This window comes from Aptenodytes forsteri, unplaced genomic scaffold, assembly GCF_000699145.1.
Source record: "Aptenodytes forsteri isolate BGI_AS27 unplaced genomic scaffold, ASM69914v1 Scaffold195, whole genome shotgun sequence".
NCBI lineage: Eukaryota > Metazoa > Chordata > Aves > Sphenisciformes > Spheniscidae > Aptenodytes > Aptenodytes forsteri.
In genome coordinates, this window is record NW_008795317.1 from 629,243 (window position 1) to 652,309 (window position 23,067).

General features: G+C 37.2%; 1 protein-coding gene across 1 annotated transcript in view; it reads right to left on the reverse strand.

Moving 5' to 3' along the window:
* Positions 1-287: 287 nt before the first annotated feature.
* Positions 288-23,067, reverse strand: part of CENPF (centromere protein F) — a 43,000-nt gene continuing 20,220 nt past the window's right edge. Inside the window, exons 10-19 of the mRNA XM_009279579.1 lie at positions 19,632-19,767; positions 14,995-18,452; positions 11,122-13,422; positions 10,411-10,563; positions 9,144-9,320; positions 8,237-8,398; positions 6,448-6,622; positions 5,253-5,729; positions 3,043-3,236; positions 288-497 (exon numbers count right to left, since the gene is read on the reverse strand). Coding sequence (XP_009277854.1) covers positions 288-497; positions 3,043-3,236; positions 5,253-5,729; positions 6,448-6,622; positions 8,237-8,398; positions 9,144-9,320; positions 10,411-10,563; positions 11,122-13,422; positions 14,995-18,452; positions 19,632-19,767 — 7,443 coding nt within the window. The remainder of the gene's footprint in view (positions 498-3,042; positions 3,237-5,252; positions 5,730-6,447; positions 6,623-8,236; positions 8,399-9,143; positions 9,321-10,410; positions 10,564-11,121; positions 13,423-14,994; positions 18,453-19,631; positions 19,768-23,067) is intronic.

The following is a 23,067-nucleotide window of genomic DNA, read 5'->3' on the forward strand; positions in this document are numbered from 1 at the left end:
ACGTAGTCCACTTTTTCCATGGTTTAATTTTTTTTAACAGATTTATGAAGAATTATTTACAGAAAATTCTACAGACGATCAGTTATATCTGTTCCTTCATTATGATTCCACAAGTTTGAGTGACTATTGGTATTAGTAAGTATTCAAGAACAGGCTCTGCAGAACCCATATATCGTTAATCACTGGAGAAGAGAAAATGGTGCCCTCCATATAGTTCCGATATTTACTTCACAAACTGGTTTTTGATCGTCAGTTATTCTGAGTTGTGAGATTAAGTCCACACAGTTTTACTGCACCTTACAATTTTCTTTTTGCTCATCTTGCTCGGGTAGTCCTTGTTCATTTAGAGAATTTTTGGCTTTGTGCATCATACGACTCTCCCTAGTATTATCAGAGACAGTTTTTGTGGATTGCTTATAAGGGCAAAGTGGTGACCTTGAAGTAGATTTCATTGGTGGAAAGGCTGTTACTGCTTGGGAATGCTGTTCATCATTTACCTGTAACACAAACAAAAATGTCCTGTTTTACTGGTAATGGAAAACCATGTTAGCTTTCTGCAGAAGGTCAAAAGACTCACTGCAGAAGACTAAATATTGGGAATTTGCAAAACACATATATATACACATTGAAAACAGAAAAAAATATTTTGAACACATTTATCCCTTTGAATATACAATACAGTGAGACTTGATATCAATCGTTTTGGTGTGGTGTAAGATGGAATATCTGCTACACAGCTGGCAAGCTATTTGCTAGGAGCAGAAAAAAGCTAAACCGGGAACAGACAGTACTCTTAATCTGTTTACTAAGGTACCAGGTATTGTGTACTGAGATCCGTATTTCATTTTTCCTGTATGTATTCTGCAAATATAAAACACAGTTGTCACTTTTTTTGCTGACATCTGGACAGAAAGCACTGCTTTCACATTTTAACTGATGTGCAGTCAAAGCACTCAATTTAAATTCTATATTAAATTCACATAAGAAAGTGAATAAATTTGCATATGAAAATGACAGGGCACATTTTAAACACCTTGAGAAATCTGCAACAATTTGAAACTGCATGTCTGAAATGAAGTACATATAAGTACCTGTTAAAGAGAAGGAAACAAGGCTTATTTCACTTTTAAAATAAGAAACACCATTTACTGTATTAATATAAAGCGTGAAACAACACTTTTTGATGGTTTCAACAAACGATGAAACGATATTATGAACAATTCCTCCAGAAATTCCCAGACGTACATCATCTTGAAATAAAGCAAACACATACATCCAGCAATGTCCAAGAGAGAAGGGCACAAATTCCTGGGACTGATGATTTCTGCTATTCACACCTGGGGAAAAACACAACCCTGAAATCTTAATTTCTCCTATATAGTTGAAGGTAAGGAGTAGCCTGTCCTTAGACTTAGACAATACAAGCCTAGGTAAAGAGGAGGACTGTTTGGGAAATCCCTCCCCCAGTTAAATTAAAAGCAATTTATTACTGATTACTTGTTGTTTGCTGTAACCTTGACTATGGTCAGCGAGAGCCTACAACAAGCTCACACCATGCTGGCAGGTGATTACTATGCAACTTTCTGCTGCCAAGGTTTCCTTTCTTTTTTGCACTACTGAGTTTCTTTACAAGCAAGACCCTCCTTTTGTTTCTAAAGTTACAGAAAAACATACATAAATGAGTGTAAATAAAATTCATTGGCATCACTTAATGAAACAGTAATAAAACACGGACCTCCAGGCAATGTCTGTAAGAAGCAGCAAATTTTGGCAAGTAAGGTAATTAACCCTTGAAACAACATACACAAATTCAGTGGATTCACTCTCACTTCAAAATATGGATTTCTTATTTCTATAGCTCAAAACAAATTATGGCTCTGATCTGACTCGTCTTCCCAATGGTGCTTTCTGGCCTCAAAACCTGTATGTCCACTAAACTATGGGGCTCGTGCCTTTACTTACTTTTGGTATCTTGCCAACATACTTTATGTGCTAACACAAAATAACTGCATTTAAAAAAACCAAACAAAACAAAAAGAAACCCCACCAAAACAAAAAGTTGTAGTCTTGCTTTATGGCTTCACTTTCGGCTGTGCGGCAGACTCCACTGATTGCCAAGAGAATGCTCTTGTGTAACCTGGCAAACTGGAAGAATTTTTATCTACTGGCGTATTTCTATGTAGCCCTCATGTAAAGAAGTATCAATATGTAATAACTATTCTCTTATTGCTCAGCTTGAGATAGCATGGTTAAAAACTTTGGAGGAGATTTCAGACAATAAAAGGTTTATTTCTGTCCTAAAGTTGGAACATTTTTCTATAATCTGCAAAGCATTTGCATCAGCTTAGAAAGAACGCCTTATTCTGATGTACTGTGAAACATTCAGCAGTGTGTCACATTACTGAAAACACTTGCAAGGTTAATGTAAACTTCAGTTACTAACCTTTTTTTAATAACAATCAGCTTTCAAAACCTAACTCTGTAGTCTTTATTTGTTTTGATAACCTTAAAACCTGGTAAACACTAACATTAAAGTCTAGTTTCTCTACCATCTAAATGTTCCCTATTTACATGTTTAACAGCCTCTCAAATATCTGTAGTTCTTTTATAACATCTTGAGTCTGAAATTCCAAGAAAAGTTGTTAGCAGAAAACTTTAAGCCTCAACTCAGACTCCCAGAGGTTAATTCTTTTGCTGTTTACTTTTTCTGAAACCTAAGAAACCACAGTATAAGGAATATCTGCTCTTTAATATCCATTATAAGAAATTGAAAATATACCTGTATTTAATTTACATTTCTCAATGGGTTTCCCTATGAAGTCACAAATTACATCACAGGAACAATTTGCAGACTGCTAGCATGGTCAAGACCTCTGTCATGTTTTAGCGATTCAGTATTTATGATCTTATCTTCACTGTATTGCTGAGAAATGTAAAGAATGATGATATGTCCTCAAACTTACTTGGCAAGATGAATACATTTAGTGAATGTATTAGTTTTCCCCATGGCTTTCATACCCAGATAAATTTTTTTAAAGTTACCTTCTGTGGTTTGCTGCCACCAGGTGTCAAACAGGAGCGCTCACCAAGATTATCTGGTCCGCTTTTTTGTACATCTTGTGTAGGCAAAGGCAATTTCTCACTTGAGGAAGCCAGATGGGGACTGGTTCTTAGATTTAGGGTTGTTCTACGTAAAATGTAAGGGCTAACCTTTCCAGTGGGGATATCAGCAAACCCTGAAAAATAAACACCTTCTATTAAAAACAGCTAAATAAGTTACGCTTTCTCGAACGGATCCTCTCTTTTTTCACAACGGAGATAAAAAAAGCTGATTAAAATAAATAATTTGTTCGATTGAAGAAAACGGACCAAAAAGATTGCTGAACAGATCTGGTGTATTCCAAAATTCATATCCAAGCCCTGGAAACTGTAGACAAGGTGCAACAGTAATTCTATAGCAAAGTTTTTCAAACAAGTGTTTGGTCTTTTTCTTTACAGGTAGATTATTATCTGGAGAGTAATTTCAGTCTGAAAACATGTACTGGTTTTACTAGAATTTAATCAGAACACAATACCGTGACATGATATTCTTGATTTTTCATATTTTTCTCTGCATATAGTGTTGTAGATTGTCTATTATCTCTCTATTTAGCCTAGAAGTCAAACATTAACTGGCACATATGTCCTCAGAACAGGTGTATTTCCAGAAAAATAGTAATGCTGGTAAGAAAATAAAATGCAAATAACGTGTAGACTTAGACATCCTGACTTCTGAGAGTGATCGCTGAAGTTGAGGTGATTCAGTATCTCTATGGCTTGTCCTTTAATGATTGCAATTGCATTTATTATAAAGGGGCACATAATAGGTAGTTGAACGTACATATATTTTTCAAGCCCTGATTTGTGCAATCTTCTCAGTTACTTTCTGCTACAGTGAACCCTTATATGGAATATCAGGCTACCTAATTTCATTGCATTCATAGCAGAATGAAACTGAACTCTCATGAAGATGTTAATATATTACTGCTGCGGGCAAGACCGTTTCGACTTGGGGAATTTTAATTGATTTAATGTATTGCCAATTAACACACTTTTAATTACTGATTCTGGTATTGAAAGAAATAAAAGCACACAAATAAGCAAACACTTGGGGAAAACACCTCGGCTTCCCTCCAGACACCTCTCCTCTCCGGCTTCTGGTCTCCAATCGCCTTGCCGCACACTACACCTTCAGTGAGGTGATGGGAGTGCAGGAGATGGGGGTCAGATCCTGCTCCTTGTTTTTAACTCAATTGCTCAGGCATGGAGGAACCCACTGGCTGTAGTCCCTCTGGGGTCGTATCTACTCCTCAGTCTCCTCTCAGCCACCCTCGGGCTGCCTGCCAGCTCCTGCCCCTGCTCAGACCACCACCGCCCCCCTCAGCCCCATGCCCTGCTCAGTATGATACTTTGCATCAGCATTACTCCTGTCCCTCCAGCCCCGGCACTGTTTTTCCTTCATCTCAGCATTTACCGCCCTTTCTTACTCACGTTTTCACAGAGATGCGACAAACACCTCTGACTGGTTCCGTTTTGGTGCACGGTTTTGTCCTTTGGAGCCAGCTGAACCCGACCATGTCTGGCATGGGGCAGCCATGACCTCCTTCCTCAGAGTCCCCCTGCAGCCCTCACCACCAACCACTTGCCAGTCAGAACCCGCACAGCTACTAACTGCCTCTTTGACCTCATAAGGAATAAAACTGAAGGAACTGTGGGGCTCTAGAGGGAGCAAATGACTCCATCACAGCATGGTACTCTAGCGCTCCAGTCTTGTGGCCTTTAAGATTAGATTCACTCCACATCTATTCTCCTGTAAGTTTCACTGAATGGTTCAAATAATGCTTTTAAATGACTGGAGCAAGTCTTCCGTCAGCAAAACTTTGTTGCTGTTACAGATCATATGCTTAGCCTCTAATACATGCACCATGAGGAACTACAAAGCTGCAACTGCCAGGACCATTTAACTTTTAGAACGGTAGTTATTAAACCAACATAAACGTATTATGCTGGTCTAACACCACAGCTCCACAAACACTAACTTGGCACTAACTGGAACATCTCTCATTGACTACTTTCACCTTCCATCATTGTCACCAACAATGTTTGCATAGTCACCTACTCACCCAGAGTAAAACGAATTGAGCAAAACAAAAGAGAAAAAAGCCACCTGCTATGCTCAGAGAACGTTTGCCTTTATAAAACACTATAAATACCTTTTTTCACTGCTTCTGGAAGCCCATCTGGCTCACCGTCTGTGTTCTCCTGACCCAGCAGATTTTGACAGATATCATCCTTCCTTTTTTTTTTGGATGAAGTCTCTGGCACAGGGGATCTTGGTTCACCATTATCTTTCCTGTTGTCTTCATATCTCTGCCTTTTACTTGAAAGCTTAGTAGTGTCTTCATCTAACCTCATCTCTTTGACAGACTGATTGCTCGCTGTTAATGAGTTACCCGAATTCAGCAAAGGAGTGCTGACAGCATCACTTGTTGGCTGTTTCAGCTGAGCACTCAACAAACTGACTTGTGTTTTTAGCATCTCATTTGCTTCCTCTAGTTTATAATATTTAACAATTAGAGAGCAGTATTTCTCCAAGTTCTCATTTGCTTCTCTGGTTTTCACTTCCGTAGATTCCTGTAATTCTTCCAGTCTTAACTTAATTTCTTCTGTAATGGCATTCTCATCAGCACCTTTCAAAGCAAAACATCATTATTCATATAACTGACATTAAAAAAGATGCATATATAAGAATTTATAATGCAACGGTCAGACATCTTTTAATTAATTATACATGTTCGATAACTGTGCGACTATAAAAAAAAGTGACTGTATAACAAAATCAGTAATATGTTAGACATAATAATGTATTTGCTAAATAGAGAACAAACATGCAAAATTTGAAAAGAATCCTTGACCAGTGCATGGGCAAACGTTTTCTCTGTCATTTTGTAAATTCTGAGCACTCGAGTTTGTACCCCTAACTTTCTTTAAGTATCATTTACAATACAGTGCATCTCATGAGATGAGCCAAAATATAAAGAACAACGCATGAGAATCAGAGGGGAAAGCTTGCTGGAAAATGATAAAAGAACTTGTATACAAACTTTAGTTATTAAGGAAGCATGGGTGTGGTTTTCTTAAGTCAATTTTAACCACAAAAACATAATATTTAAAATACATACTCATAATCTAGATTTGGTTCTGATACTTTAAGAGAAAGAAGATGAACTAGATTTTGAAAATGTTTGACACATTTGCAGTTGTACCTTTTATACTAGTTAAGAATCATGTTCTGTATTAGAGCTGCATATGCAAATGGACATTTCAGGGGAAAAAAAGTTTTACAAATTAATGCACTGCTAAGAAAGCATTAAGATTGAGTCTAGATTCAGTTACCTTCTTTCTTACACTTCGACATAGCTAGATTTTTCTTCTTTAAGAGTTCGTCGCGTTCAACTAGTTGTTTCTGCAACATTTCCTTTTCCTGTTCCATCTGCTTACAGGATTGCATCCACAGCTGCACTTTACTGTGGGCAAATTCATTTTCCTTCTTCAGTTGAACTATAATGTTAATATTATCAGCCTACAAAATAAGAAATGTAGTTATTACACCAGAAACATAATTCTTCCATTGAAACATTACAATGTCAAATGGAAGCTGAACTGTTACACAATATTAGCTGTAGAGCATGGTTGTAATGTATACTTGTTCGCTTGTTTCCGTACAACCTCACTATAGCAGCTCCTTTACTGCAGGAAACATGAAAGTCCTCTTACTAGACAGGTACATACAGGTGATTAACGCAGCAGAAAAACCAAGAATTCAAATACCAATAAGGGAGGCTTATTCTCTTCAGATATACCAACAAATTATGAATGTTCAGATTACTGATGTCAAGACTAGCATCCTACCTATGAGAAAGCTGTATGAACTCTGAGGCAGTAGTCCTTTTTCCACCTGTTATCACTTCATTGACATGCCATAAGAAAGTGCTGCTTTCCAGGCAACAGATTTCAAACCAATACTCTATAAATTTTGAAGTGCTCTCTCCTAGCCTGAGTCTCCTTTATCCTTCTTTTCATCCCGAATGCATCTTATTACCACAGAGGCAAGATAACCCAGGCCTGCTTTGCACTCTAAATTCCAGCTCAAAAATACTATTCTGAGCAGCAACAGATCATTCCTTTCCACCCGTTTCCACTCTCCTGGGCTGCTCCTTCTCATCTGGTCTGGTACCAACTTGTGTGCAAATACCACACAGTGAGCACAGCTGGAAGCCTTGTATGCTACATTTACACTACCATGGGTACTGTTTTCTGTCACTGGCACATATCCTATAGTACTGTATCATTGGACTGCTAGTATTAAATTAACACCACAGTGGAGGGCCCTATGGAATAAAGAACTGTTGAGCAAGATGAACGTATTACAATTCAGTGTTTACTTGCAAGTAAATTGAATTGACTATGTTTCTTCAAGAGTTCATTTAGACAGATACTCATTCCCAAAGTGGGAGCACAGAGTTGGAGCCAGCAATCAATCACAGACAGAAGCAGGACAAAAAAAAAAAAAAAAAAAAAAGAAGACGAGAAAAATGCAGGGGAAATTAATACAGAAATTCAGTTATATGGACAGTTAAACTTCAACTGTGCTACCAGAAAGCAAACCAAGCAAATCTAGAACTGTTCCCAGCTATCAGTTGTTCACAGTATGTGGAGCTCATATTCTATCACTGAGAACAGCTCTGTCGTTTAGAGAATTCTGTATAAAATGGAATTGATAAACTCTCAAGAATCAAGAGCAATGTATCAAGACTAATGCTTAAGACAGAACATGGTATCTTTTATCATCAAAGTAATTAACAAACAGAAATTAGAGGCACCGCAAAGTCTCTTTGAGTGTATTCTAACCGCATTATAATCCAGTTGCAACATTTAGTATAGACAATAGACTGTTGTGTTTAGTATCACATAAACCAATTCTAGGTGATCTCAGTCGTGGCATGCATAACAGAATTTTTCTAATGTAGATCAATAGTAACACTGTTTCCTCCATGCTCTGTATTCTCATTAGTGAAACAAAGGCTGTACCAAAGTCAAGCCAAAGCTCTGGAGCGCTGGTTCCAAATCCTACTTTTTTTTTTTTACTACACAGTGCCTTGGGTCTCATGTAGACACTTACATATTTTTTTCTTACCTTAGTTTTTAGGAGTTCTCCTAAGGTTAGATTAGCTTCTTTAAGGGAATTATTTAGTTCTTCTTTATTTGACTTCAAATGCTCAATTTCCAAATTTTGTGAGCTGATAAGGTGCTCCAGCGAATTCATCTTATCTTGACAGGCCTCAATTTTTACTTCATTCTAGAGAAAGAAAGTGTGTCTAATTACTATGATACTAAAAAGGACACTGAGTTGTATTTTAAAGATGTACTTAAGAGCGTACAGCCCACAGGAATTCCACAGCAAATTTGCTTGGCATGTTTTGAGGAGTTTAAAACTGAAAGAGCAATTTGTCTCAAGTATACATTTTGAATACCTGAATCTTGCCTCTAAGAAGTCTGCCATTAGAAAGCCCTTATATTTTACCATAACTTGCTCTTAAATTTACTTTATATTCACAAGAATGAAAATTATTAAGAAATAATTAGAGTAAATTGTTTGCCTGTGTCCTACTGGCCTCAAGTACGTATTCCTAGACAGGTTTTTCCGCAGAAAAGATGATGGCTCTTCGTACACAGCATGGCTGACAAATGCATATCCAACAAATTTGCCCTTGTATCCTAAAACGGGTAATCTTTCTTCCCCATTCCTACCAAAACCACCATTTCCTGGACTAAAACATACTGTTGCTTTCCCTTTTTCAAAAATATAGTTCCAGATAAATTATATATACACTTAACACTTACCAAGTTCTGAGGTAAATTCACCTTTCACTGCTTGCTATATGGAAAAAAGTTAATTTGACACTTACTGAGTTCCGAGGTAAGTATATAGAAATATTGTTAGCAAAGACAATTTCTTTTGCAACAGGATCAGCAAAATTTTGTAAAATACATAGAATTTAATTAAAAACTCACAGCACCGTTCTTCCCATTTTCTGACTTACCTTTCGGTTTGCTTCTGTCAGAGCGTCCTGATGCTCTTTCTCTGCTTGAAGTAGTCTGTCTTTGTATTCTGATATTTCTCTTTTCATTTCATTTTCTTTTTCTTGTAGTTCTTTCTGGACCATCTCCAAACTCTTAGTCAGTTCATTTTTTTCTGACATAGTTAGATGCAGCTGAATCTGTAAACAGTAATAGCACACTCTTCGGTATTTAGAATTTTCTCAATAGAGAAACAGTTGACGCATTAAACTATTCGACTTTACATCCAAAACGTCTTTGAATTTCCAAAAACAACTTGGTAAGAAGAAAGTATTTAACAGTGGCTAAACACACTGTAAACAAAGAATGGAACATCTGAACACAAAAGGCAGGATAGGAGGGCAAAGGAGAGTCTTCTAAAAAGAAACGTTATGATCTGAGGGGTACGCCAAGTGCAAGTTTGTCAACACTGTTAAATCAAGCAGCACTGTCAAAAATCAAAGCTTAACCTCTCCAAACATTGTTCCCTCTGAGAGCGACTTGAGAGGTTAAGGGTCACTTTCCTCACCATCTTTAAGATGACAAAACTTTCTAAGCATTTTCATCTCGATCCACTATTATATCTCTACTGTTTGGACAGCTGGCCTGTATTTCCATACAGGATTTCTGAAAGCTGCATAAATCTCTCCTTTCCCACTCAAAATCCTCAACACCACAACAGAAACAAGCCCCTGGTTATAAAATTTTGTAAATAATGTTAGTAGGTCAGAAGACCACTTAAGCTGGTTTAAACACATAATGTTGTTCACAAATAAGACCTACAATCGTCTAGATGGTAAAACAGCCTCTAAGAATTAAATATGAACAAATTAAAAATAAAGACTCTAAAACTGTTTCTTCCTTGACTTTGTCCTGAAAGTACTTTAACGCTATTGGAACACTGAAAGTAGTTTAGTTTTAAAACAAACTTGAGAAATGTTACATTTTTTTATCCAACATCCTCAGTCTGATGATGGAATGCCTGTAGTAGACAATTCCTTGGCACTGAAAGACTTCTAGATATCCACCTGTGGCCTTTATGCCAAGAAAACATAGTTTCGACAGAAGGAAGAGGGGGAAACTATTAACTAACCATTCTATCTCAGAAGAGAACATTAAATTTTCGGAAATTTGGAAGCAAGAACCTCTGATACTGTACATTACCACAGCTCCCTTGACCAACCTCCACACATTTACTGGCCTTGAGCATCTGGCCTTGAACACAGAAATACTACACATGGAGTAACTAACTTTGTTATTTTCTGAATGTTCTTGAATAAGTTGTATTTCTTCAGCAAGCTTGTTTCTTTCTGTGGTAAGTTCTTCCTGTAATTTGGAAATCTTCTGTTCAGTATCACTTAGCTTGACTTGCAGCTCAGTACAACTTTCAGTCAGTTCATTCACCTGAAATTAAATTTTCCAGAATTATTTTTAATACATGTGTCACGACCTCCAAAGAATTTTCTTATATGCAACAAGCAGTTTTTAAGATGGGTTATTTTATTCCCATAGCTGGTCCAACTCCAAGCGAGAGTCACAACAGGCTAATGCTGTTTGCACATGGCAAGTGTCCAACTGTTGTTTCATTTTCGTTTGAGCTCCCAAAGCACTTGTTCTTGAAATAAAAACTCACTCACCCAATACTAATTTGTCTTTCCTCTTTTTCTTCTACAGGAAAGAGGAAAACTATCCTGCATTATTTGGTTACTTAAACTTCTATGCCTACTTTCAAGCAACCTTCCCATTCAGCCTACACAAAACAATGTCGTGCTTTCCAGCTCTGTAACTTCAATGCAAACTCATGATTGCATTGAAAACATAATTTTAAAAATAGGATGCTTACTGTAAAAGTCTGAGGTCAAAGTTATTTTAAGATATAATTTATTAAGGAAGTGGCAAGCCCAGAGGACACTTTATCCCACTCCTAAAAAGGGAACTCTACCTTAATGGAAATGGTATTACCTTTTTACATAAAGTGCTCTTTTCACAAAGCGTAGATTCCAGTTCCTTCTCAAGGTCCTTATAAGACACTTTTAGAACATTCAGGATATCCGGAAAGGTTTCATTATCAGAAAAGTGTTGCTCCTTCAGCTTCAACTCAGCAATCAAATTCTGCAGCCTTTTTTTTTCCTGGTGCCAATATTCATGCTCATGTTGCATGTGTGTCAGCTGTAAAGACAGCTCCTCTGTTTCTTTCACCTGCTTTTGAAGGGCACCATTTTCCTGCACATTTTCATCGAGTTTTTGTTTACAATCCATCAATTCTTGAACAAGTACCTCCCTCGTTTGATCCAATTTGATATTTTCATTTTTTATTTCCTGACATTCCTGTAATAGTATTGTTTTATCTTGCTCAAGACGAGCCACCTGATTAATCAAGACTTGCTCTTTTGCTCTAGCATCTGCTTCCTCCTTGCAAGAAAACTCTAATTTCTCGCTTATATCTTTGAGCTCAGATTTCAGCAATACCACAGTATTTTCAAACTCATCCTTGATTTGCATCTTTTCTTCCTCCTTTTCTTCTAACAGTTTTGCTGTAGTCAAATTCGAAGACTCTAGTTCAAGGATTCTTTCTTGCTTTTCTTTTAAATCTTTAGCCAAGCACTCTTTTTGTGAGGTGAGGTCATCAATTTGTAAGTTAAAACATTTCAGCTTTTCAGTCATCTCTTCCATCTCCATTGTTAACGTTTCTGCCTCTGCTTTAGCAGTCTCTGACTGAATAATTGCATCTTCTAGATTTTTCTCTGACATCTCCAATTCTCTTTCAAGCCTCTCTATTTTATCCAGAAGAGAGTCAGCTTTCCGTTCACTCTCTTTCAGCTTTTCAGCAACGTGGTGTTTTTTCTTCTCATCGGATTCAATTTTTACTTTCAGCTTCTCAATTCCATATCGCATTTGGTCTACTTCTTTCTGTGCTGAGCTGAGTCTAGCAGCAAGTTCACCTTTTTCCATTAACAAGCCTTCCAAAGATCTGGAAAGCTTTGAATTTTCCATTGCTGATGAACTTAATTTACTCTGCATCATTTCCAACTCTCTTACAATCAGCTCTTTCTCCTTTTTCAAATCCGCTGCTTCCTTTTGGAGTTTTCCTTTTTCTAAGGCGAAAGACACGGCATCATTTTCCAAACTTTGCAGCTTCTGCAGAAGATGATCTTTCTCATTTGATAATTGATTTACATCAGATTTTGCAGTCTCAAGCAGATTCGTTTGTGTCCTCAGTTCACTCTCTAACCTTCTAATGAATTCAGTAGAATCCACCTTAGTTGACTCTCGCTCTTTTAATTTTGCTTGTAGCTTCTGATACTTCTGATCCAGTTCTTTTTTATTTCCAGACAAAATACTCAGTTCTTGGCTAATATGGTTTCCCTCAGCTGTGACTGAAACAAGGTGCTCTTGAAAGCTAGAAATAGTTTTCAGGTTAACTTCCCTCTCCCTTTCTAATTGCTGACATTTTGCCTGAAGCATTTCAATATCATGCTTTATGAACAAGGCATGGTTCTCAATATTAACTTGTTCAGATTTTGGATTCCTCTGTTCATTTTCAGCTGCAAGAAATTGTTCGTGACAATCTCTCTTGGTCATTTCTACATCATCCAATGTGTCTGCTGCATTAGACAACCTAACTTTATATATCTCCAGCTCAGACTTTACCTTCTCAGGTTCTTTTTCTAACGAGACTACTCTAAGAGATAATTGCTGCTTATTGAAAGAGACCGATTCCAGTTTTTCCTTTATGTCACAGGTTTCTTCCTTAACAACTACAGCAGCTTTCTCCATTTCTGCAAAAGCTGAGCTCTTCGGAGTTAATTGTGCATTCTGAAAGTTCAGCTCTGAGTTTAATTGCTCAACTTTCATTAGTAAATCAACATGTTTATGGCTGTCTTCTGTCTTACAGATCAGCTTCAAATTTTCAGCAGTCTGTTGTTTTGCCTCCTCCTGAAGCATTTCAGTGGTTATTTGATTTTCATAGAAATCCCCAGCACTCAAAAACATACTACTATTCGAAAATGACAATGCATTGGCATGGTCTGAAGGGCTGGTTATTTTTTCTGACATATTTCTACACTCGTGTTCTCCAGAAATCTTCTCGGTATACTCTTCCATTAATCTTGCTTCAGCAGTCTCAGTTACATTTTCACACACAGAGGTATCTGCTACAGCCATTTTCTCAATGGGGATTAGTTTAGGTTTATTGCTTTTCAGAGCTGAGCTTTCAATAGGCACTCCCAACTGATAAGGACTATTGCTTTCTTGTTCAGTGTTCTGCAAGGGTTAAGAATCAATCCGTTAAAAAAAGGAAAAGAAAAAGAATATATATAAGAAAAAAACAAGGTGAGTTTTAAAAGTTTTCTTAAACTAGTAAAGCTCCTCGTCTTATGCAAAATAAATAGATAGCATCCTTCTCTGCTTCAGAATCTGCTTTCTTATGGAAAGGATGTACACTTATTTATACACACATGTATCTTTGGCCAAAAGGTTTTAAAGATACTGAGGGAGAAATTTCACATGCCTCCATATTTTGGGAAAATAGGTGTCTATGTGACAAAGTGAAAAATTATTAGTGTCACTAAGAGGGGAAAGGTTTACTGCTCACCGTCTATTAGACACCAAAGAATCTTCAAGGGACACAAGCCCAAATCCTCAGACAATCCCTTTTCCAAATTACCACTGTCTGTCAGAGCTGGGCTTACATTTGGCGCCACCCGCTGCTCTCATTTGAAACAATAAAAATGAGTAACTTCAAAACTTCAGGACTCCAAAAAAGAACTGGGTCTGAAGGCAGCACCTGAATGATCTGTATTGAGTACTTCATCTTAAAAAAGCTCCAGCTAGGTATGGTAAGGAACAGTATTTCTTTCTTCAAGTGTCTATGTATCAGTGTGGATGCTCTATGTGAATTGCAAGCAACACATACAAGTGAAAGATTTTCTTTTCTGCAAGAAACAGTTGCTCAGTGTTGCACAGTTGGCCAAAATGTAGAGCTTCAAGATGCTCTGACTGTGAAAGCAGTGTGAAACTTCAATTTCTGAGTCTACGTTTACTGGGCACTGGAAGCCACTTGCACAGGACTTAATGGTCAAAACTGGAATTCTCACAAGCAGAAAATGCACCTGTTAGATTTATTTTTAAGGGGAATTAGTCTAATACACTGTATGCAAGAATAAACTGGTTTTCCTCCATTCTGAGTGAAGTTTTGATTCTGCCACTCCTTAACAAGGAGCAGCAAAATCTAGTTCACTGGTTGCACACCATCTACAGCGCTGAAAAAAAAGAAAGACAGAGACAACTCCCAAATTTCTTGTTCCCTTCAGTACTTTGAAGGAATTGAGGCTGAAATGAAAATTAACTGTTCTGCTACCAGCTCGTTCTGTTCTGCTGTTGATGGTACTGAAAGGAACTAGAGGTGTGGAAGCAGTCCTAGTTTCTTGTCCCACGAAGGGACACGGGAAGTGTGTGCATCTTTAACCGACTGTGTTAGATCAAAGATCTAAGCTTGTACGCACAGTACAGATACATACAGTGCATGCACACCCACTAACACAGCAGGATCCACACTGACACAGACCTGAAGAAAAACCAAGAAAGTAGCACAAAGTATTACACAACTCTAGTAGACTAAACTTGTTGGTTTTGTCATCATGTTGTTCATTTCTCATGAACCCTGTGATGCATAAACCAGAACTCAAGGTACAGATTATTTTTCTGTTTTCTCTGAAGAAAGTACCGCGTCTGTGGGACACAGTTTTAAACACATTTAATTACAAAATTTAAATTTCTCTTACCATAAGTCAAAGGGTCTATATAAAACTGATTTGCATGACAGCAATTACTTACATTTTCAATATCCGTGCACAGCAGTGAATGAGAACTTAAATCAAGGACTTGTAGTTGGAGTCTTGCTGCTTCCAGCTCCAAATACAGATTCTCAGTTTGTTTTCTTTCTGCTGCCAGTTTGCACTCCATCTCCATAGTCATGTTATTCAGTTTCTGCTGCCATTCTTCCTTGTCAGACAGATTTTGCTGTTTGAGATGATCTATTTCTTTTCTTTCAGAAAGTATAACTTTCTTCAGCTCTTGTATTTCCTCATTTTTCATATTCTCTTGAATGTGAAATTGGTCTTCGAGCACCTTGATGGCCTTCTCATATGTCTGACACAGCATCTGAAGTTCTTCAATTCTACTCTCAAGGTTAGATTTTCTAGGAGTAATACTCCTGGGCTCGCTAACAGTCTCCAATTTGTGATCATTATGACAATTTTCAACCAAAACTTTTGTTGCACCTTCTGGAATTACTTCTGCAGAACTGTCCGACTGATTCATTTCCTCTGTCCATTTGCACATACCACTGTTAGAAGCATCACCCACCTCACTTACTTCTATAAAACAGGGACTTTCAAAAAGATCTGAGGAAGAAACCATGGACTTAGTTTCATCAAATTTAGACAGCGTGACAGTTTGGCTTGAAGATAGTGGCACTCTTACAGAATCTATATGAGCATTGCTCAGACTTGTTGACAACGCAGATTTTTCTGCCTTCAGTATTTCAATACAAGACTCTAGCTCAGATATCTTTGAGGTCATACTGCAGTGTTGTTCGTATAATTTTATATGTTCATTCTGGAAAGACAAAAGCTTCTCTCTTACTTCAGCAAAGTGTATTTTAACTTCTTTACTGGACAATTTTAAATCTTCGTAGTCAGAACTGGGTCCAGTACTGCATTCTTTAAGTCTGAAGGACATTTCCTTATCATCAAAATATGTTCTCAGATCACTGTTATCACTTTGATCCATAAGTTCATCAGGAAAAATAGCTTTCTCCACTTTTAAATTTTTATCTGCATTCATTATGTTCTCTTTCTCCTCTGACACTTTATTAATACCTGTGATGCCATTGGTTTTTGAGTCTTTAAATCCAGAGGCTAATACAACGTTCTCACTCTGCAACCTCTCACACATTTTCTCAAGCTCGCTCAGATTGTTTATCGTTACCTGCAAAGAGGATGCCAGCAAGACTGATGAATAACTTTCATCCATTCCTCCTCTTTTGCCACAATTCCGGGAAACACTGTCATAATTATACTCCAATGAGTAGCCCTCTTCATCTAATACTGTAAGTGGAGAATCTGAAGTTTTCAATTCTTTAACAGACAGTAGTTCTTGCTGCAGTCTCTCTTTCTCTCTCACACTTTTCTCAAGTTCTACTTCCATGCCTTTTAAAGCAGTCTCCAGTTGCATCACTTCTAACCTGTAGTTCTCTAGGGAGAGTTCCCTGTCCTCAAAATCCATTTGAAGAAGCTCAAGTTTAACTTGGTATTTATTCAGCTCAGCGTCCTTTTCTTCCAGGGACTTCCTCAACTGTTCTGAATGGAGTCTCCATTCACAGCTAACATCACACATTAGAGGTTCACTTTTTGTTTCTGGTTCCTTCCCCAATTGCTCCTTGTCTTGAAATACGATACCACATTTCTCTTGCATTGTGTTTTGTGTTGCCCTGACATTCAACATTTCCTGCCTTAAACAGTCAAGCTCTGTAGAAGGCTCATGTTGGATACTGGAAAATTCTGACTGCAGTTGCTGAAGTTCTTGAACCAAATCCTTTTTTATTTCTTCTGAGGCTATTAGTTTACATAAGATAGCTTTATTCTCACTAAATACCTGTTTCTCTTGTTCTAATTTTGCTTTCTTGTCCTCAAATTCAATTGTCTGCTCTCTCAGAATGCTTATCACATTTGCATTTTCTTCTTCTACCGATTTATACTTTGCTTGCAAAACTTTAAGCTCTGTTTTGATTTCTTCAGTTCTTGATTCAATACGTTGTCTTTCCTCCTTGTGTTTTCTGGACATTTCAGAAATGATTTCTTCTCTTTCCTTTAAACTACCAGAAATACTTTTATTTGCTTCCAGTAAAGTTATTTGTTCTTGCTCTAAAGCGCTGCTTAAATCCCTAAGGGTTGCATTTTCTTCAGTAAGTTCCTCAATTTTTTTGCTATATGAGCAAATCATTGAAGACATGTCCTTCTTATCTGAATCCCATGTTCCAGACATGAGCTTCAGCTGTCTTACTGAATCCTCAAGCAATTTGTTATTGATCTTTAAATCCTGAAGCTCAGCTTGTCGGTTTTCTAATCTTTCATTCAGAGTTTGCAGTTGCGTGTCCTTTTCCTCAAGGAGAGCTAAAGTTTTTTCAACTAATTTCTGACGTGCTGAAATATCCGCTTGCAGATTACTAATGTGCTGTTTAGTTTCTGTCATGAAGCTTTCATGCATCTGTTCTACATTAAATAATCTTTCTTCCGTTTCACCCTTTATTTGCAGTAAGTCTTCATACTGCTGCTGCTGATTTGAATTCAGCTGCTTTTGAGCCACTAAAGAAATCTCAAGAGAAGAGATCTGATCTCGTAAAATGGCCAGATCCTTAGTTTTTCCTACTTCTAGAAGAGCTCTTGCACATCCGTGATCCTCAGCAATGGAGTTATTCGCTGCAAGTTGCGTATTATATAAAACAGTTTTATCCTGACCACTTTGTAAATTAACTTCTCCATCTTCTGTCATTTCTGAAGTATCTTTTGCTTTTACAAGACAACAGATTTTTTCATATTCACCAAGCAGGTCATGATAACATTGCTCCCTTTGCAGTCCTTCACTTGCGGCTAACTGTAACTTTTCTTCTAGTTCACCAACTTGGTTGGTAAGCTGGAATATTTTACAGGACATATTTTCTATCTCTTTACAGTACTTTTTATCAGAACATTCTGCTTTCCGCTGAAGTTCATCAAAAGCTTTTTTTTGTTCTTCTAATTCTGCACTTTTACATTCCAGCATGTCTTTAAGTTCTCTAATCTCTGTGCTTTTCCTGCCACTTTCAGTTTCCATCATTCTGAGTTTCTCACTATGCTCATGATTTTTGACTTGCTGACTTTGAAGGGAACTCTCCAAGTCATTAATATGAGTCAGCATACCTTCCTTTTCAGACTTAAGTTTATTTATAAGATGATCATTTTCATTTTTCCATTGAGAAAAAGCAGTAGCCTCTTTTTGCAATTCTTCACATTCTCTCTGCTTGAATCCAAGGAGTCTCTGCAAAGCTTCTGATTCTTCCTCCATTTTACTTATTTTACAGTTTTGTTCTTTAATATGGTTATCTTTTTCCTTGAGCAGGTCTTGGGTAGAATCTTGTTGCTTTTCCATGTCAGCTAAAGCTATTTTCAGCTTCTCCAGTGAAAGGGAGCTCTCTTGCTTTTTAAATTTCTCTTCCAGTAACTTCAGCTCTGCTTCCTGAAAAGTATTCTTATCTGTAAAAGAAAACACCATCAAATCTTTGCCAGTCAATACTGGCAATTCTACTGATAATTTTCTAGATGAAATATTAGTATTTACTTTTACTATTTTCAGTTCTCAGTCTAGTGCAAAGCATTACTCTCAAGTTATAAACAATACTTTATCCAGTGATTTATCACCTTAGGCTATTGCACACCATGTACTCATTGACATTGTCAACTTTCCACTCTACAGTCTGATACAAGTGTGCACTCCAAGCCTGTCAGTCCTTACTTCTCAGGTGTAACTACCTGTTGTTTCTGTGTCTCACTTTCACCAAATTTTTATATAAAGTAGAACTGCCTTTTTTTTTTTTCGTAACAGGACAGGTCTCATTCCAGTATGTGACCTTCTTACGGACAGTCTTATACTCCATTTCTGCCAAAGAATGTCTAATTGTACACAGTCATTTTCCAAATTGTCATAATTGTTTCCTTGCCTTGATAGGAACAGACTAAGAAGCACCAAGGATAAGTACAGGGCGGGGGGAGGCATTACGTTCCACTAGCTAGCTGGTAAAGGCTGCAAATTTTCTATACAATCAAAAACAAATCATCAGTTGAAAGGCAATGAAGAGTTTGGTCATTAATTTTAAGGAGAACAGAATCAAATTCAAAGCTTCATTTTGAAATCTTACATGAAGTTTGATTGATGCACAGAAACAAGTGGGATGCACAGAAACAAGTGGGAATCTACCCCCTTTTTTCAGTCAGAATCAGCAGAACTACAAGGTACATTTCAACTCAATTCCTGAAAAACTGTGTTCTCAATTAGAAACAAACACTGCAAGCAAGACTCAACTATCGGTGGTTATATAACATGCTCCTACCTTTTTTTTTTTAAACTCTGTGAAACACATAAAAGAATTACAAAACAGAAGTTTTCTGGTTTAAATAGATTCTGTGAAATTCGTTTTGCTGGTAAGTCCAGTACACTTCAATTAATTTCAGAATTGTGTATCTTCAGGAACTGTATATGTTCATAGACAAAAATTAATTTCCATTTAGGACAAACTTAATGTTGGTTTAAAACACTAATCATATCCCACAGTAGAAACCTTTTTACTTAATTCACAATGAAACTTACAGGATTGCAGGAAACATACGTCATTAAACATGCAACAGGAGTTCTGCAAATTTAAACACGTAACTCACTTTTCATCTCTTCTGCAAAATTCTGGCTCTGCTTTAGAGACTGCTTGATCATATTTAGTTCTTCCTCAAGTTGGTGGATCTCTTGCAATTTTTTTTCAAGTTGACAGTCAAGAAGGTTTTTCTCCTGCTTCACTTCCTAAAACAAAACCAAATAAGACCATATTTCATGTGACTTGCCAAGAAGATCAAAGAATTCAGTTCATTTACATCAAAAGAAAGATATTCCATTAGGTCTTATTAAGTCTTTGGGCAGCTATGCCTGGGTTCCTAAGCACTGCTTCAGAACATATGCTGAACTATTCTTAACTAGTTGACAGCATCTGAGAGATGCTGCCAGTTGACATAGTTGGCATGTCCCTTGTTTGCATAGAGCAAACAGCTCCACATGACCTGCCCCAAAGAGATTGAGACAGGACAGGACATATCCTACAAAATCTGAGTTGATGAATTTAGGCTACTTTCCCAAAGCAACAAAGGAAACAAATCCCTCCAATGGCATCAAAATTAACAAGAAATTTATAAATCAGGTTTCACCTATCATCTCATGTAGGTGCAAGTTCTCTTTCCGCTGAACATCATCATGGCAACACTGCTCAAATTTTATTTAGAAGTGCTTACTCCTTCAGAGGGTTGTTTTGCCATTAAGAGTATTTTCTTCCAAATAAATTGAGTTTAAAAAAATAACAAAACCCACAAACAAAACTGTGTAACTACATTGCATCTAGGAAGCCGAATAAAGTTCTTTTAAGGAAACTAATCCTTTTCCTCCAAGCTCCTGTGCTGCTGGACAACAGATGGCATGGAACCGGCATGGCCCAACTGGAAACAGGCCGTCAGTTATTCATCCGTTTACTACTAGCAGATGGGCAGCAATTCACAAAAGCCAAGCTCAAGAAATGGAAAGGTCTGGATGAAAAAAAAATTAAAAGCTTGCTGGCATGGCAGGCTTGTTTTTGCAACAACATAAATAAATCACCCTCAGAACACGATTAAAATTGTCAGTGTCACTAATAGTTACCTTCCCTTCTACTCATAGCCTTCCCTACCCATAGTTAAAAAAAATAAAATCCAGTCACTTATAAGTTTCAATGAAGAAAGTTTTCCAGCAATCATAACAATAATTTTTCAAAGAAGTACAAGTGTCCAAACTTCTTGCATTCAAAGCACCATACACAGATGCAACACAAGAACACGAACTAAACAAGCCTGTTTATTAGAAAATCTAGGGTGATCTATGGAAAGAAAACCAAACAAATTTAACGAATTAAAATGGCCGAAAGGTCAAATTATTTTGATTTGGTGCAAACATTCCCAATAAGCAGCACACAGCAAAACCCAGGCACCCATAATTTAATGGACTAAGTATCTGATAGTAACTAGCCATTAACACTTTCCACAGCTATAAGCAAAAGAATCAATTTGGTTTCAATCCAGTTATCGATTCTACTTGTACATTGTATTACTCAAGTTAGCCATTCTGCAATTGCCCCTTGAAAAAGCAAAAACCAAACCAAAGCAAACTCCAGAACCTTTATATAGGTAGTACTATTATTCTGGAGAAACTCTTCACGGGGCAGGCTTACGAGCAGTTTAGGGACTGACTCACCCATTTTTCCAAGAATAGTCATGGGCTTGCTGGCACCATCAAAATATAAACCACATGCTAAGATGCCAGAACTGCTAAGCTATTGAGATATCACCATTGCAAAGCTTAGTAGTCCTTCAACTAAGCATATCCTGTATGTCTCACAAGTGTATCTGTTTTGCAACTTTTCTGGAACACCAGTCTTATTATACAGTTAAGGACTAAACTCAGCAGCGGATTAACCAGCAGAAGACAACTGTATTCTCCACTGGGCAGTTAGACCATTAGTGTAAGACCGCCACAATTTCCCTTTAATAAAGGAAAAGAAATGCCAATCTCACTCTTGTTTTCTTTTCCTATAAACAAAACCTACTGTCAACAAAGCCTCCAAGACTTCGAAACAATTCAATGTAAATTTTTCCATTATACTTATTTATGAGAGTGAGGAAGACAAGCCATGCTCTAAGTTCTGCTGACATATACCACGCTTTCTCATGTGCGAGTCTGAAGATAGAGAACTGCAGTGTTACTGATCTCTTCAAATATTACAATCTCCCTCAGATTAAGCTTCTTTATAAATTTATTGGTCATGTTCTAATACAACATCACTGTCACCAGCTGTTCAATTGTCTGACCAAGCCAAACAAATATGAAGAAAAAGTCTGACTATAGTTACAGCCTAGTAAGATAGATACAAGACCGGTAGATAACATGAAGCACTCCCAAGAATTTGCAGCAAAAAAAGGTATTTCCACAAATTAGATGCTCTCTGACAATGGGAACTCAAAAAACTGTATCAAATCTAACCTCACTCCATAATTTCAAAGCCAGAAAGGGCACGAGCCCACAATATCTGATATAAACTATTTTTTTTTTTTTGTCTAAAAATATGAAATATTTTCTACACATTAAGAATGTGTAGAAGCTTGATGGAGGCTCTCCTCCTCTGGGATACATTGGAAGAACAAAAGTTATCTTGATTAGCCTTACCACTGGAAGGCACCAGCTACATTTATTTGCTAAATAAGTTTCAAGGACCACCATCTGGCATTGAGGCCAAGTGGCATGTAACAGCCCATATCCATACCACTAAAGTCTTCTATCTTCCCAAACAGGTGGCTCTAACCAAACCGCTTGCTGGGAATGGTCCCAGGCTCATGTGAACTCCCAAACTGTGCCTAGGAATCGTATGAAAGAGTGCTAGTCAGCTGGGCCAAAGCCATACGAAGTGTTGTTCTGACAATTAACAGAATAAATAGTCACATTCCAATAGCTGGGAATGTTCCCAGACATTGTAATCTACCAGCATGAATGTACCTAGAGTTTCACAATATACTAAAGCTGTACCAATGTTTGTGCTGATCTGAACAAAAACCACTATTTTACTTTAAATTTGTTCATAGAATTTTGACAAGTAAATTTTTGGCAGAAATTATGCCAGATTATTTTGTATCTGCTCATGACAACAGGCAACAAGCAAAATAAGAGTGTTTAAATAAAACAAACTGTGACATGGATTACACAGGTATTGATCTTTCTTTTTTACTTCTGATTCTCCAAATAAAGGCTAAAATTTGCATTGAGAGGTCGCTAGTGGCATGACTGTAACAATTTCAAGTGTAGCATCTCTAATTGCCACCAAAGCAAAACAATATAACCAAGAAGACAAAGGAGACATTAAAGTGAAAAGATTTCTGCATGTGTGAATATGAGGTAGCATCTAAAGACTTCTCTGAATTTATCTTCATTTTCAAGTTTTTACAGGAGCATATATTTGTTGGACTGTGTTTATTCTAAGAAAAATGCCTTTTTTTTTTTTTTTAAAAAAAGGGATAATAAAAAGATTTTTTA